This window comes from Podarcis filfolensis (assembly GCF_964270895.1).
Source record: "Podarcis filfolensis genome assembly, chromosome: 18".
NCBI classification, from domain to species: domain Eukaryota; kingdom Metazoa; phylum Chordata; class Lepidosauria; order Squamata; family Lacertidae; genus Podarcis; species Podarcis filfolensis.
In genome coordinates, this window is record NC_139622.1 from 4177068 (window position 1) to 4191004 (window position 13937).

General features: G+C 44.3%; 1 protein-coding gene and 1 long non-coding RNA gene across 2 annotated transcripts; one reads left to right on the forward strand and one right to left on the reverse strand.

Moving 5' to 3' along the window:
- Nucleotides 1-6673: 6673 nt before the first annotated feature.
- On the forward strand, nt 6674-13729 carry LOC310753294 (vomeronasal type-2 receptor 26-like; the record flags this gene model as incomplete). Its single annotated transcript, XM_083594424.1, has 6 exons — nt 6674-7275; nt 8793-9084; nt 9380-10189; nt 10755-10982; nt 11963-12089; nt 12816-13729. The coding sequence occupies 6 exons, from the start codon at nt 6674-6676 to the stop codon at nt 13712-13714; spliced, it is 2958 nt and encodes a 985-aa protein (XP_083450550.1). The 3' UTR covers nt 13715-13729.
- On the reverse strand, nt 7267-10201 carry LOC310753629. The gene is made up of 3 exons (XR_014543401.1): nt 10073-10201; nt 8553-8661; nt 7267-7559 (listed from the first exon to the last, which is right to left on the reverse strand). It is a non-coding gene; the product is annotated as an uncharacterized lncRNA (long non-coding RNA).
- Nucleotides 13730-13937: the final 208 nt, after the last annotated feature.

A 13937-nucleotide genomic window follows, 5' to 3' on the forward strand; every position in this document is an offset into this window, starting at 1 on the left:
TCATTTACGCTGCGCATCAGTTTAGGTCTGACGTCGTTTCCAGACGGTCTTAGTTGGGGAATGTTTTTCAGGCCCGGGAACCTTGAATTGAAGGAAGGTGAGGACAGGTGAAGGAAGGTGAGGACAGGTGACCTCACCTAGGCCCGAAGTCACCCCCCACCAAAGCAGGCTCAAAGCTTCTCAGAGCTTTTCAAAAGCATTTTTCTCAGCAGCTAAAAGGCATTAGCTAAGCATCAGAAACATTCCGCTTGCTGTAACTAAAAAGATTGCAACAAAGGTAGGGAACACAGTCCATTGTTTCTCAGGCCTTTCTGGTGCCTTCTGGCCTTGCTAAGGAAAGCCACCGTGAAGCAGATGGCAGCCAAGAAGCCCAGGTAGCTGAGGGCAACGTAAAACATGGCCACAGACCCTTCGTTGCATTGCAGGATGATCTCTTCCACCTGGGAGTGCAGGTCGGGCTCTGGGAATGGGGGAGAAGAGCCCAGCCAGATGGTGCAGACGAGAACTTGCCCCCCAGAACAGGAGATGACAATGGAGTTGGCCAAACTCTTGCCCAGCCATCTCCTCACCCTGTTCCCGGGCTTTGTGGCCAGGAAGGCCAGCACCACCGTGATGGTCTTTGCCAAGACAGAAGAAACAGCAACTGAGAAGATGATGCTGAAGGCCGTTTGTCGGAGAAGGCAGGTCTCTTTCCTTGGGCGCCCGATGAAGAGGAAGGAGGACAAAAAGGAAAGCAGGAGGGAGACAAGCAGGATGTAGGAGAGGTCCCGGTTGTTGGCTTTGACTATGGGAGTTTCCTTGTATTTAATGAAGATTCCCAACACAATGCCTGCTGTTAAGGACAAGAATATGACAAGAGAAGCTAAAACCATTCCTAAATATTCTTCATAAGTCAGGAAGATGGTAATTTTGGGGACACATTGATCTCTGTCCTTGTTTGAATGGTGATATTCTGAGCATTTGGTGCAATGTTCTGCATCTGGGGAAGAGAAAAAGAGAGGCTTACATCCCTTATGATCTATGCTCTACAGTGATACCTCGGGTTACATATGCTTCAGGTTACAGACTCCACTAACCCAGAAATAGTACCTCGGGTTAAGAACTTTGCTTCAGGATGAGAACAGAAATCGTGCTCCGGCAGTGCAGCAGCAGCGGGAGGCCCCATTAGCTAAAGTGGTACCTCAGGTTAAGAACAGTTTCAGGTTAAGAACGGACCTCCGGAACGAATTAAGTAAGTAACCAGAGGTACCACTGTATTACGTTTTGAAGAACTTGTGATGGGATGTTGAGCTGCTTGTGCGTAAAGTTCCTAATCCCTCAGTGTTTGGCTAAGTCCACAAACCACTGTCTGTAACGGAGCTCCATAAGCATGGCTCCGTCAGTCGCTGGCAGAATCCGACAGTGGGCGTTTACGGAATTTCTTCCAGCATAAAAGCTCCTTAACGGAAACATGCCTTCTGGACTCTCTGCGTGACAGTTTCCGGCGAGGAGTGGGTGTCCCTATAGGAGGTCCTGAAACCTCCCTGCTGTTCTCGCTGGAATTGTCTCTGAGCCATCCTTCCGACTCACTTTCCCTTGTAGCTCTTTCTCTCCCCCTGCTGGTTCCCTCCTCCGCTGATAAGTCTCTCTCAACCTCTGGGAGCCCTTGCACCACCGGTTCTTCCGATGACAGTTCCCTGACAGAACTCTATTACGTTTTGAAGAAATCCTAGAAATTTCTTTTTTTATATAATAATATTTATTATTTTCTATACATAAACATAACAGAAGAAAAAGCCAACAATAATAAAGAAAAAAGAATGAAATGGAAAAAGAAAAAAGATCATAAAACATAAAATACATCAAATCACCACATAAACTGAAACTTAATTAATTACTCAAAATCCATCTTCATAAACATATTACTTGACTTCCTCAAATCTCTTCCATCTGAGTTCTTTGTCTTCCAACTCTTTGTCGTTACTCATTTTCCTTTTCTGTCACCGAGTTCTCTCCACAAGTGGATTGAAAGAAACAATCTTGTTTATATCTCTGTGTGGGCTTTGTAATGCTCTCTCGTAGATCTCTCACAGAAATCCAATAGTCCAGGCATTCATTTGAGCAGACATCGCCATCTTGCCTCCGATGAAATACAGTCTAAATGTCCGCTCATTAACTTTCCAGACCCGCTGCATCGTAAATTAGTCCTCCAGGAGGGTAATAGCCTTTCAAATTTACGATCCCAAATTGATAACCAATCCACGGCTCTTCCTCCCTAAGACCATATATCATGCAGCGAAGGTCTGCCTGTCCATATCAAGTCACATTTCTTGCTGCGTCACAGAGAGAGCCTCTTTTCTTTTCCAAATCTTTTACAGAATAAAACCTTTAATTCATATTATTTTTCCCACACACAGTTCATTTTTAACCCCTCTTGCAAGTTAGTCGTTGAGACGATTCTTTAAGGGGGAGGGTTGTTAAATTAATCACATGAAAAAGTAGAAAGTCTTTCCCCCCCCTTTCCGTTCCATTCCACCTACCAACATGTCTGCAATTCTCTGATGTTATCTCTGTTCCTTCCATCCCGATCTTCTTCATAAATTATTAGCAGATAAAAACAGAGATGGTTCTTTAAGGTGGAGGGTTATTAAATTAATCACATAAAAAAGTAAAAAAGTCTTTCCCCCCCTTTCTGTTCCGTTCCACCTACCAACATGTCTGCAATTCTCTGATGTTATCTCTATTCCTGCCGTCCCGATCTTCATCTCAGTGGTAAAATTATTAGCAGATAAAAACACTCCTGATCTCTCTTGAAGGATGTGCGTTTACTTCTCCGATTTTTTCTTCTTTTTAAGCAACGCAACCAGATTCGCTCCTGAAAACAGCTTCAGGGAGCTCCAAGCCTGTTCAAGGACTTTCCGCCCAGTGCCTCTCACCCCCTCCTTCATCCGAACTTGGGGGTGATTTATGGCATCCGCGGGCGAGGGCAGCATCTTCCCCTTCCCTGGGAAGATGAGGGAGACTGATTTTACTCCCCATAATCAGCCTCTAATTACCTCGTGCAAGCTGGATAGATGGTATTGTCAGCCATCTTCCAAGGCGCCCCTAGCGGCCCCCCCAATAATTACTGATTTATTGTGGATTTTTTAAATTTGTGGAGTAAGCTCACTTGTAGATGTTGCAAATGGTAAAATAATTTACGTGCAGGAATTGTCAAGTTGACAGCTGATTGTTAAGGATGATAAGCTTTTTAAAAAAAACAACACAACCCAAATCTATTGTAATATAAGGTTAACGGAAAGGAACGACATGTGAATTAGAAATAACTAGGAAAATAAATCAGTGGTAAGAAGAAACCTTGCATGCCTCTTAACAGAGGGAAGGGAACCAATTTGTATTAAATTGGTCTTAATTTGTGGTTGAGAGATTATTCGAATTCTGAAATTTGGGAAATCACATTTCAGATTCCATTGCCTGGATCTGAGACCTTGTGCACTGATGTGCACTGATGTTGAGTGGATACCAGATTACGAGTGAGCAAGCAAAAAGTTCAGCATTGGAGGGGAGAAATGAGACGATGCCAAATAGTTGTATTCCCTGCCTGCCAAACCTTATGCTCAGTCAGGAAGGAAAAGGGAGAGGCCTCCTCCGCCTACTCAGGTTCCTCCCATTCAGGCCCCCATTTATAGAGCAAAACCAAGATCAGATCAGAAGACAGGGGTGCCTGGCGTGCTCTGGTCCATGGGGTCACGAAGAGTCGGACACGACTAAACGACTAAACAACAACAACAAGATCATAGAATCATAGAATCATAGAATCATAGAGTTGGAAGAGACCACAAGGGCCATCGAGTCCAACCCCCTGCCAAGCAGGAAACACCATCAGAGCACTCCTGACATATGGTTGTCAAGCCTCTGCTTAAAGACCTCCAAAGAAGGAGACTCCACCACACTCCTTGGCAGCAAATTCCACTGTCGAACAGCTCTTGCTGTCAGGAAGTTCTTCCTAATGTTTAGGTGGAATCTTCTTTCTTGTAGTTTGGATCCATTGCTCCGTGTCCGCTTCTCTGGAGCAACAGAAAACAACCTTTCTCCCTCCTCTATGTGACATCCTTTTATATATTTGAACATGGCTATCATATCACCCCTTAACCTCCTCTTCTCCAGGCTAAACATGCCCAGCTCCCTTAGCCGTTCCTCATAAGGCATCGTTTCCAGGCCTTTGACCATTTTGGTTGCCCTCCTCTGGACACGTTCCAGTTTGTCAGTGTCCTTCTTGAACTGTGGTGCCCAGAACTGGACACAGTACTCCAGGTGAGGTCTGACCAGAGCAGAATACGGTGGCACTATTACTTCCCTTGATCTAGATGCTATACTCCTATTGATGCAGCCCAGAATTGCATTGGCTTTTTTAGCTGCCGCGTCACACTGTTGGCTCATGTCAAGTTTGTGGTCAACCAAGACTCCTAGATCCTTTTCACATGTACTGCTCTCAAGCCAGGTGTCACCCATCTTGTATTTGTGCCTCTCATTTTTTTTGCCCAAGTGCAATACTTTACATTTCTCCCTGTTAAAATTCATCTTGTTTGTTTTGGCCCAGTTCTCTAATCTGTCAAGGTCGTTTTGAAGTGTGATCCTGTCCTCTGGGGTGTTAGCCACCCCTCCCAGTTTGGTGTCATCTGCAAATTTGATCAGGATGCCCTTGAGTCCATCATCCAAGTCGTTGATAAAGATGTTGAATAAGACCGGGCCCAAGACAGAACCCTGTGGCACCCCACTAGTCACTCTTCTCCAGGATGAAGAGGAACCATTGATGAGCACCCTTTGGGTTCGGTCAGTCAGCCAGTTACAAATCCACTGAGTGGTAGCATAGTCAAGACCGCATTTTACCAGCTTCTTTACAAGAATATCATGGGGCACCTTGTCAAATGCCTTGCTGAAATCAAGGTAGGCTACATCCACTGCGTTCCCTTCATCTAGATCAGATGGGAAGATCAGATGGGAAGTGAAAATAATTGACAGAACAGCCACTGATAAAGCATTTAGATTCATTAGCTAAGATTGCATTCTACTTAGACTTTCATCTCTCCAGATTAGTAGAAAGCTTACTAAACACTTATTCTTATAGCAATTCAACCTGAAGCAATCCAATGAAGGCTCCTATATAAATTTAATAATTAAAGGTCCCAAGAAAGCTGACTGGGTTATTTATGTATGCAACCACAGCAGCTAGAACTTTATATGCACAGAAGTGGAAAGAGGGAGGATTGGCTTATGAAACTGGGGGAATATGCTGAAATGGTGAAATTACCTGCTAAACTAAGAGGACGTGATGATGAATCGTTTCAGGAAGAATGGAGACCATTGATATCTTATTTGTTAAACTATCATCCATACATGAAGTCAAAGGCAGGATTTGAAATATAAGCAGCGGATTACTGAAATACGTCACTGGGGCTTTGATAATAAAAACATGTTTTTAAAAAATTCTGATAAAAAGAAGTAATAAAAACAAACATAGAGAAGGGAGGGTGGGGAGTCAAAAAGAAATTATGTGGGGTTTTTTGTTTTGTTTTTTAAACTGCATACGAAGACAAGTGATTGGAATATCTGTGGAGACTTAATAATTTTTTAACTTTTTTTAATGTAATAAAGAAAGCATCCACCCAGATTCTTAGGAAGTTGAGGTAATTTGATTCTGTCTTATTATTTTAACTTTTGGAATGTTCTAAAGTAAGACTGTAAACTTTGTTCTGATCGTCCTGACTTATCTTGACGTAAAGCGCTCTAGGGGTGATTGGCCAAAATAGTGCATGGAATTTATGAAAGATTAAATAATTAAGTAAGAAAGTAAATAAATATTAATAAATAAATTGATAAAGAATAATAAAGCTGCTAGAATGCTAGCCTGGGTTCTGCACAGACAATTTGTTTATGAGTAGAGAAGTTTCTTCTCAAAGACGAGGAGCAAGTAGGCTCCATGTGAAACAGACGCTCTCCTTCCGCAGAACATGTTGAAGGGGAAGGGAGAGCCTAAGGCTCAGGGCAACATTTCTTCCCTCCACCAACCCCAGAGAGCTTCCCTCTGTTGGAGAAGCCTTTCAAAGAGGGGGTGGAAATTCACTTGAAGTTGCTTCAAAACCACCCACACGCTACTTCCCTTCAGGGGGAGAACCAGAAGGGATCGGCAGGAATCAAATCCACCCAAAGTGGCCAACTAGAAGAAGAAGAGGAGTTTGGATTTCATATCCCGCTTTATCACTACCCTAAGGAGTCTCAACAGGCTAACAATCTCCGTTTCCTTCCTTCCCCACCACAAACACTGTGTGAGGTGAGTGAGGCTGAGAGACTTCACAGAAGTGTGACTAGCCCAAGGTCACCCACCAGCTGCAGGTGGAGGAGCGGGGAAGCGAACCCGGTTCACCAGATTACGAGTCCACCACTCTTAACCACTACACCACACTGGCTCTGTAAAGCATCCCTAACACATAGCCATCTAAACTCTGCTTAAAATTCTCCAAGGAAGGAGAGTCGATGGTCGGATGCAGATGCAGGGCTCTTCTTTGGTCCTTGGGAGCAAAGTTCAGGCCAAACTTCCAAGTCCCAAAAACACCTTTTGATTTTTCTCCATCATGTTTTTCTCCAGCTCTACACCTGCTGCTTGAGCCATTGAAGACTCCAGAAAGTTAGTGTGATGAAACTTATTCCACTTGGAATAATCAAAATTATAGTGATCTCATCTTCTAAATGCTCAGGAGATGTTTCTGGAAATTGCATGAGCCTTGGAAAGCAACAACAGCATGACAATATTAACTGCGCTGTGTCTGGGAAAGAAAAAGTTAGTGCAGAGAATATTTCCTGTGTTGGAGACAGACTGAGTCAAGATGCAGAGCTGGCAAAAGAGGGGTGTGCCTGCCTTGGGCTTCCTAGCTCCGAAGGTAGAGTTGAAAACCACCCAGATTGGGAAAGCCCAGGCAGTCTGGCCTTGCAAGAGTCTTTGGGTTCTTCTGCTTTGCCTCCTTGGCAGGTAAGAGGAGCCACTTGCAAGATTAGGGGAGGAGGCAGAGCCAGAATGAGATGCCTGCTCCTTCTGTTGCAGCTTCTGCTGCTCATGATGCCCTTTGGAGTCTGCAGGAACCACAAGGCGAAATGCCCCTTGAATCTGGTCAGGGATCAAACGGATGCTCGCAATTACTACCGGCCTGGACACTTTCTCATCAGTGGGATCATATCTCCAAAATACCTTAAGGAAACTCCATACGTCTTTTCTCAGACACCCTTCGCCAGGATTGAAAAGTATGTACTTCACAGTTTCACGGTCCTCCAGTCCTTCTAGTGGTTCCTATTTATCAAGGAAATAGCTTCTTTCTCAAGGCTGGGGAGCTAAGGGCTGATGTTGGAGGACTACCCTGCCATGACCACTGGTCTTGCTGGCTGGGGGGGATGGGTGCTGGGGAGTCCAGTAAAAGATTCCACACAAACCTCTTCTATTTCAATGTTCTCTGGGTCTTCCTTAGTGAAACACTCTCCTACCTTTGATTCTGTGTTGCTTTTAGTAGAATACAAGGATGCCAATCAATCTGGTCAGGAGTCAAAAGGATGCACTGAATTTCCTCACCTGCAGGATGCCATAAAACTCAGGCAATTTCCAAGGCTCAAAGGCTTTATTCAATATTATTTCATTTGGACAATTTAGCAACTGTCGTTAAGGAATCTTAGTTTTACAAATGGATTTCTAAGACCAGACCCTCTGCGTGACGTTTAGTGGCTGATTTTAAAAAATTAGAAGTGTCTTAAGTAACTCTTGAGGGACGCGGGTGGCGCTGTGGGTTAAACCACAGAGCCTAGGACTTGCCGATCAGAAGGTTGGTGGTTCGTATCCCCGCCACGGGGTGAGCTCCCGTTGCTCGGTCCCTGCTCCTGCCAACCTAGCAGTTCGAAAGCACATCAAAGTGCAAGTAGATAAATAGGTACCGCTCTGGCGGGAAGGTAAACGGCGTTTCCATGCGCTGCTCTGGTTTGCCAGAAGCGGCTTAGTCCTGCTGGCCACATGACGTGGAAGTTGTATGCCGGCTCCCTCGGCCAGTAAAGCGAGATGAGCGCCGCAACCCCAGAGTCGGCCACGACTGGACCTAATGGTCAGGGGTCCCTTTACCTTTAAGAAACTCTTGAAAATGGGTGGATTTTTATGGGTGAAAGCAGGAACAATATGCTTCAAATAAAATGGTTATATAAAATAACCAGGGGGTGTCCTCACTGGTAAAGTCACTGATCCAAACATGGGCAAAATTATAATTTTACCACACACTCAAACCTGAAAGCCATCAGGCCTCATTTGTATCTAAAAGGGAACTGAGGTATTTGGTGCTTTTCCTCCTTCAATAAAATTGTCTCTTATCTAGCTATACTCTAGCACTTGGAAGAAGCCAAAGACCACTGCAGCAAAAGCAGCCTTTGCAGCAACTTCCCAGTATATCACAAATTTTGAGGGGTGCCTTCATTTCTTACTCATAGAACCAGAGTAGAATAGAATCATAGATTGCAGAGATGGAAGGAACCCAGAGGAATCACACCTGTAGCATCCATGACACATGGTCACCTTCGGAGGGAGTCTGTTCCACTGCTGTACAGCTCTGTGTGCTGTTTGCATCAAAGCAGAGATTTCCAAATTTTTGTTCTATGCTAGAAAGCAAAAGGTTTGATATTAATGCGATAGGATAAATAAATACTAATCTTTGTGGATAATATAACATCCCCACCCACATTCATATGAATATCAGTTTCACTCTTTTTAAAGGATTCATTTATTGCAGGGAGGCTACTAGGTCCTACTGGTACACGTTGTCTTTCCTCTTTACCATCCAAGAGATCAACCAGGATCTCAGGCTCTTACCCAACATCACCCTGGGCTACAACATCTATGAGAACTATTTCGATGCAAGGATGACTTCAGACGCCATGCTAGAGCTGCTTGCAGGCAGTGGATGCAATATTCCCAATTATCACTGTGGAGAACAGAATCCCCTGCTGGCTGTTCTTGAAAGAGGCAATACTGTCATCTCAAAAGTGATTTCAGCCTTGTCAGGCATCTACAAAATCGCACAGGTAAGTAGTGGGAGAGCATGGAGGGAAAGAGAATTTCAGCTGCGTAAAATACTACTTTCTCTTTGGATAGGTCAAGCAGGGATATTTTTAAAAATGGGAAAATCCTGAGCTATGGATCCAACATCCTTTTTTAAAAACTGACCATTAACCACTTGAGACCTCCAGATGTTTCAGATTAAAACTCCCAACAGCCTCAGCCAGCAGTGATTTAGATAGATATCAGTCATTTCAGATAATTAAATATCTGTTATGCTGAAAGTAAAATAAATTGCTGATCTTTTGCTTTCCTTGCTAGATCAGTTATGGCTTCACCGCCCAGGTTCTCGAAGGTAAAACCCTGTTCCCTTTTATATACCGGATGACTCCTAAAGAGGAAAGTCAGTACCAGGGGATTGTTGAATTGCTCCTGCATTTTGGATGGACGTGGATTGGCCTCTGCAGTCCAGACAATGACAGTGGAGAAAGATTTGTGAGCGCTGTGAAACCTCTGATGCTCAGCAGAGGGATCTGCATTGCTTTATCTAAAAGCGTACCAGAAAATGACCTAAATAAATTTATCAGGCCTGGGGAACCTTTTTTCCTATGGAGACAAGTTGGGGTATTTGTTACCTATATAACCAATGCACTGGGTATCATAATACTCATGGTAATAAACAATATCTATGAGAAGGAAATAGGGGCGAAAGTCTGGATCACAACAGCTTTGATAGAAATCAGAATTGGCTTTTCCCTCCCTTCAAATTACTTCCAGCACCTCCATGGTTCTCTGTCCTTTGCAATTCAGACTGGAATAAGGAGCAGCAAAGGTGACAAATATAAATTGCAGACCAATTTTGGGGATTATTTCAATCAAGCATTTCAGTGTTCATATTCAAAGCACCTGTTGTCCGTGAAAGGCAGGATAAGATGCAGAGAGGAGGAGAAACTGCAACCATTGCCTCACGAGGAGCATGAGAGAGCCCTGTCTTATGACAGCTATGGCACTTACATCAATGTTCAGGCTGTGGCTCAGGCCTTGCATGCTTCGCTTTCATCGAGATCCCAGAGGAGGCTGATGGTGGAGGAAGGAGAGCAATGGGGACCCCAAAGGCTACAGCCGTGGCAGGTATTTCCTTCCCCTTTTTGCAACCTGCAGTCCACACAGATGCTTGTGTGTATCCATCTTGACTGTGGATAGACCTGTAAAATATCATAATTACTATTAGTATTAGTAATAGTAGTATACCCCCCAACATTTCTCTGATGAAAATAGAGACGGCCCATTCCATAATGATAATCTTTCTGTTTATAGCCAGGGCTTTTTTCAGGGGGGAACTCGCTGGAACTCAGTTTTGGCACCTCTCAGGTGGGTGCCATTGCCATTCTCAGAGGGAGGTGTTCATGGTGAGTTCCGGCACCTTCTTTTCTAGAAAAATAGCACTGTTTATACCCCACACATCCTTTTGGGTTGCCTCAGCACTCTGGGCAGCTCCCAACATAAAGAATCAGGGGCATCCCTGGAAAATTGGGGCCCTTGTAGGGTCTGTAGTAATAGAAATGGCTGAATAGGAATTCCAGTCTACATGAGATACACGCAGGCCCCAAATCATAAGAGGCTGAAGTGAGTAGGACTGAGATATCCATCTTGGCTTCCAGGTGTCTCAGTGCTGGTGCTTTCCCTGTCATTCCAGCTTCACCCTTTCTTAAGAGAAATCCGGTGTCTGAATACTTCCAGAGGCAGGCTATGCTTGGATGAGAACTGGGAGCTACCAGCGGACTTCGATATTATGAACTGGGCGATCTATCCCAATAAGTCTCGTGACATTGTGAAAATTGGGAATATAAGGAGGGAGACGTCTGCTGGCATTAAGTTCACCATTAACCCAGAAGCCATTGAGTGGCCCAAGAAATTCAACAAGGTAGAGGGAAATCACAGAGAGGGGAGGCTAGGAGATCCTGAATATGCTTTTCCTTGAGCAACCGCTGCAAAGTGATCATATCAGGTTGACCAATGATGTCTTGACCGTCCAATAACAGCTGCAACATCCACAGCAGCTGAGATAGGAGGGGAATTTGGGGTGCTCAAAGAAAGGATAGAGCCCAGAGGTCCTCAGAGAAGACACCATCTATTTCCGAGCCATACTGAGAATTTAAGAATTCTGGACAGAATCTTCAACAGAAATACTACGTAGATAAGAAGAAAAGGGAAAACACCTAGTAAAAGTGAACTATTGGTTTTTCATACATGCAGAAGGATGGAAAGGAATTTATTTTTGAAATGATAATTACTGATTTAGTGTGGATTTTTTTAATTTTTTAATTTGTGGAGTAAGCTCACTTGTAGATGTTGCAAATGTTAAACTATAGTACGTGCAGGAACTGAGAAGTGCACAGCTGTTGGTGAAGGATGAGAAGTTAAAAAAACACAAACCCTATTGTAATGTAAGTTTAATGTTAAGGAATGGCACGTGAACTAGAAATAATTAGGGAAATACATCAATGACGAGAGGAAACCTTGCATGCCTCAAGAACAGAGTGAGGGAAACCATTTGGAAAAGTCGTATTAAATTTATCTTAATTAGTGGTTGAGAGATTATTTGGGAAATCACATTTCAGACTCCAATGCCATTTTCTTTGAAGATTTATTAAGCAGGCAAGCAGGTAAACGGAGAAGAGGAATCAGAGTTCTGTGGCGCAAACCTCAGTTGTCCTGAACGAATTATGAAGAACAAGATATTCTGGTCACCCCAATGGTCAGTGGGGGGTTGAAACGACCCTGATGAGGGGGTCAAAGGCTGCATTCCAGAGATCCGTTTGAATTCATTCCATGAGCGCATTACATACCCACAAATACTCCTAACTGTTCCTCTTTGTTGCACCTTCTTGTCTTTCTGCTTAGACTGTACCTCGTTCCAGGTGTACAGAAATATGTCGACCTGGATATGCCAAGGTAGTTCTAGAAGAAAAGCCCGTTTGCTGCTATGCTTGTGCTCGGTGTGCGGAAGGGACCTTCTCCGCCCAGGAAGGTGGGTGACTCCAAGGGGGAAGAAATTCCTAGAGAGAGTAAACACAGGGCAGATATTCAGTCTCACACACTTTTTGTGAGATTTCTGCAGACACTGTGGAATGTGGCTCCTTCCTCAACTCCTTTTGGATTAATCACCTTTATTACATCCTGGAAGTGAGTTGAAAGGAATGATCATAAGGAAGAAATCTCTGGGGTTGAAAGTGGGCAGCTATGAGAGGAATTCCCACAAACATTCCTTTTTTATTTTTTATACCAAGTCACACCAAAAAAGAAATAATGCTCACATTTATCAGAAATAATGGACAGATAATGAAAAGTAGCAAATTTTAAACATTGCATGAAAGCAACAGAAAAGTGTTTGCATTTAAAAGGTTCAAACAAAGAGGTGTTTCTTCAGGATAAGGCAGGGTCCAAACAATGCAGTTAACAGAAGTGGAGTGTTCACTGCCTCTCAGTTTATTCTAGATCACCATGGTGCTTTGGGGATCAAAATTAGAAAAACCTTCTTCACTACCTCTGTCTCCTTGGAAGAATGGAATAATAGAAGAGTAAAGTGGTTTTTTAAGAAACAAACTGGGGTTTTTTTGCCTCTCTATACTGCTTTTAACATGTTTATTTCCTGAGGTCCACCACATAGTTTTTCAAAACTTAGGTTTTGAAACTTAGGTTTTCAAAAATTGGGGTTGTAAGTGATGCTGCAGCCACTCTTACTCTCTTCCCCCAGATGCAGAACATTGCACCAAATGCTCAGAAGATCACCATTCAAACAAGGACAGAGATCAATGTGTCCCCAAGATTATCATCTTCCTGGCTTATGAAGAATATTTGGGAATGGTGTTAGCTTCCGTTGCCCTCTTCTTCGCCTTAACAGCAGGCATTGTGATGGTAATCTTCATTAAATACAAGGAAACTCCCATAGTCAAAGCCAACAACCGGGACCTCTCCTACATCCTGCTTGTCTCCCTCCTGCTTTCCTTTTTGTCCTCCTTCCTCTTCATCGGGCGCCCAAGGAAAGAGACCTGCCTTCTCCGACAAACGGCCTTCAGCATCATCTTCTCAGTTGCTGTTTCTTCTGTCTTGGCAAAGACCATCACGGTGGTGCTGGCCTTCCTGGCCACAAAGCCTGGGAACAGGGTGAGGAGATGGCTGGGCAAGAGTCTGGCCAACTCCATTGTCATCTCCTGTTCTGGGGGGCAAGTTTTCATCTGCACCATCTGGCTGGGCTCTTCTCCCCCATTCCCAGAGCCCGACATGCACTCCCAGGTGGAAGAGATCATCCTGCAATGCAACGAAGGGTCTGTGGCCATGTTTTACGTTGCCCTCGGCTACCTGGGCTTCTTGGCTGCCACCTGCTTCACGGTGGCTTTCCTAGCCAGGAAGCTGCCTGGCTCCTTCAACGAAGCCAAGCTGATCACCTTCAGCATGCTGGTCTTCTGCAGTGTTTGGGTGTCTTTTGTGCCCACCTACCTGAGCACCAAGGGCAAGTACATGGTGGCCGTGCAGATCTTCTCTATGTTGGCCTCCAGCGCTGGGCTTCTGGGCTGCATCTTCCTTCCCAAGTGCTACATTATTGTGCTGAGGCCTGATCTTAATACAAAGGAGCACCTGACAACCAGAAATTAAGGGGCCATTTGATTCTTAAATATTCCATGTGTATGACGTCTAGAACTGTATGAAGAAAACACACCTACTTTTCCACGTTGCTGTCATGGTCCGGTCTACGGGTGATCAAAGTCCCGGTTGAGGACGTTGGGACCGGGGGCAAGACAGCGGGGTGGGAGCAGGAACGAGAGTCCAGAAGCCAGGGGTCCTAGGGTTGAGAAGCAAGGAGTCACCAAGTCAAGGT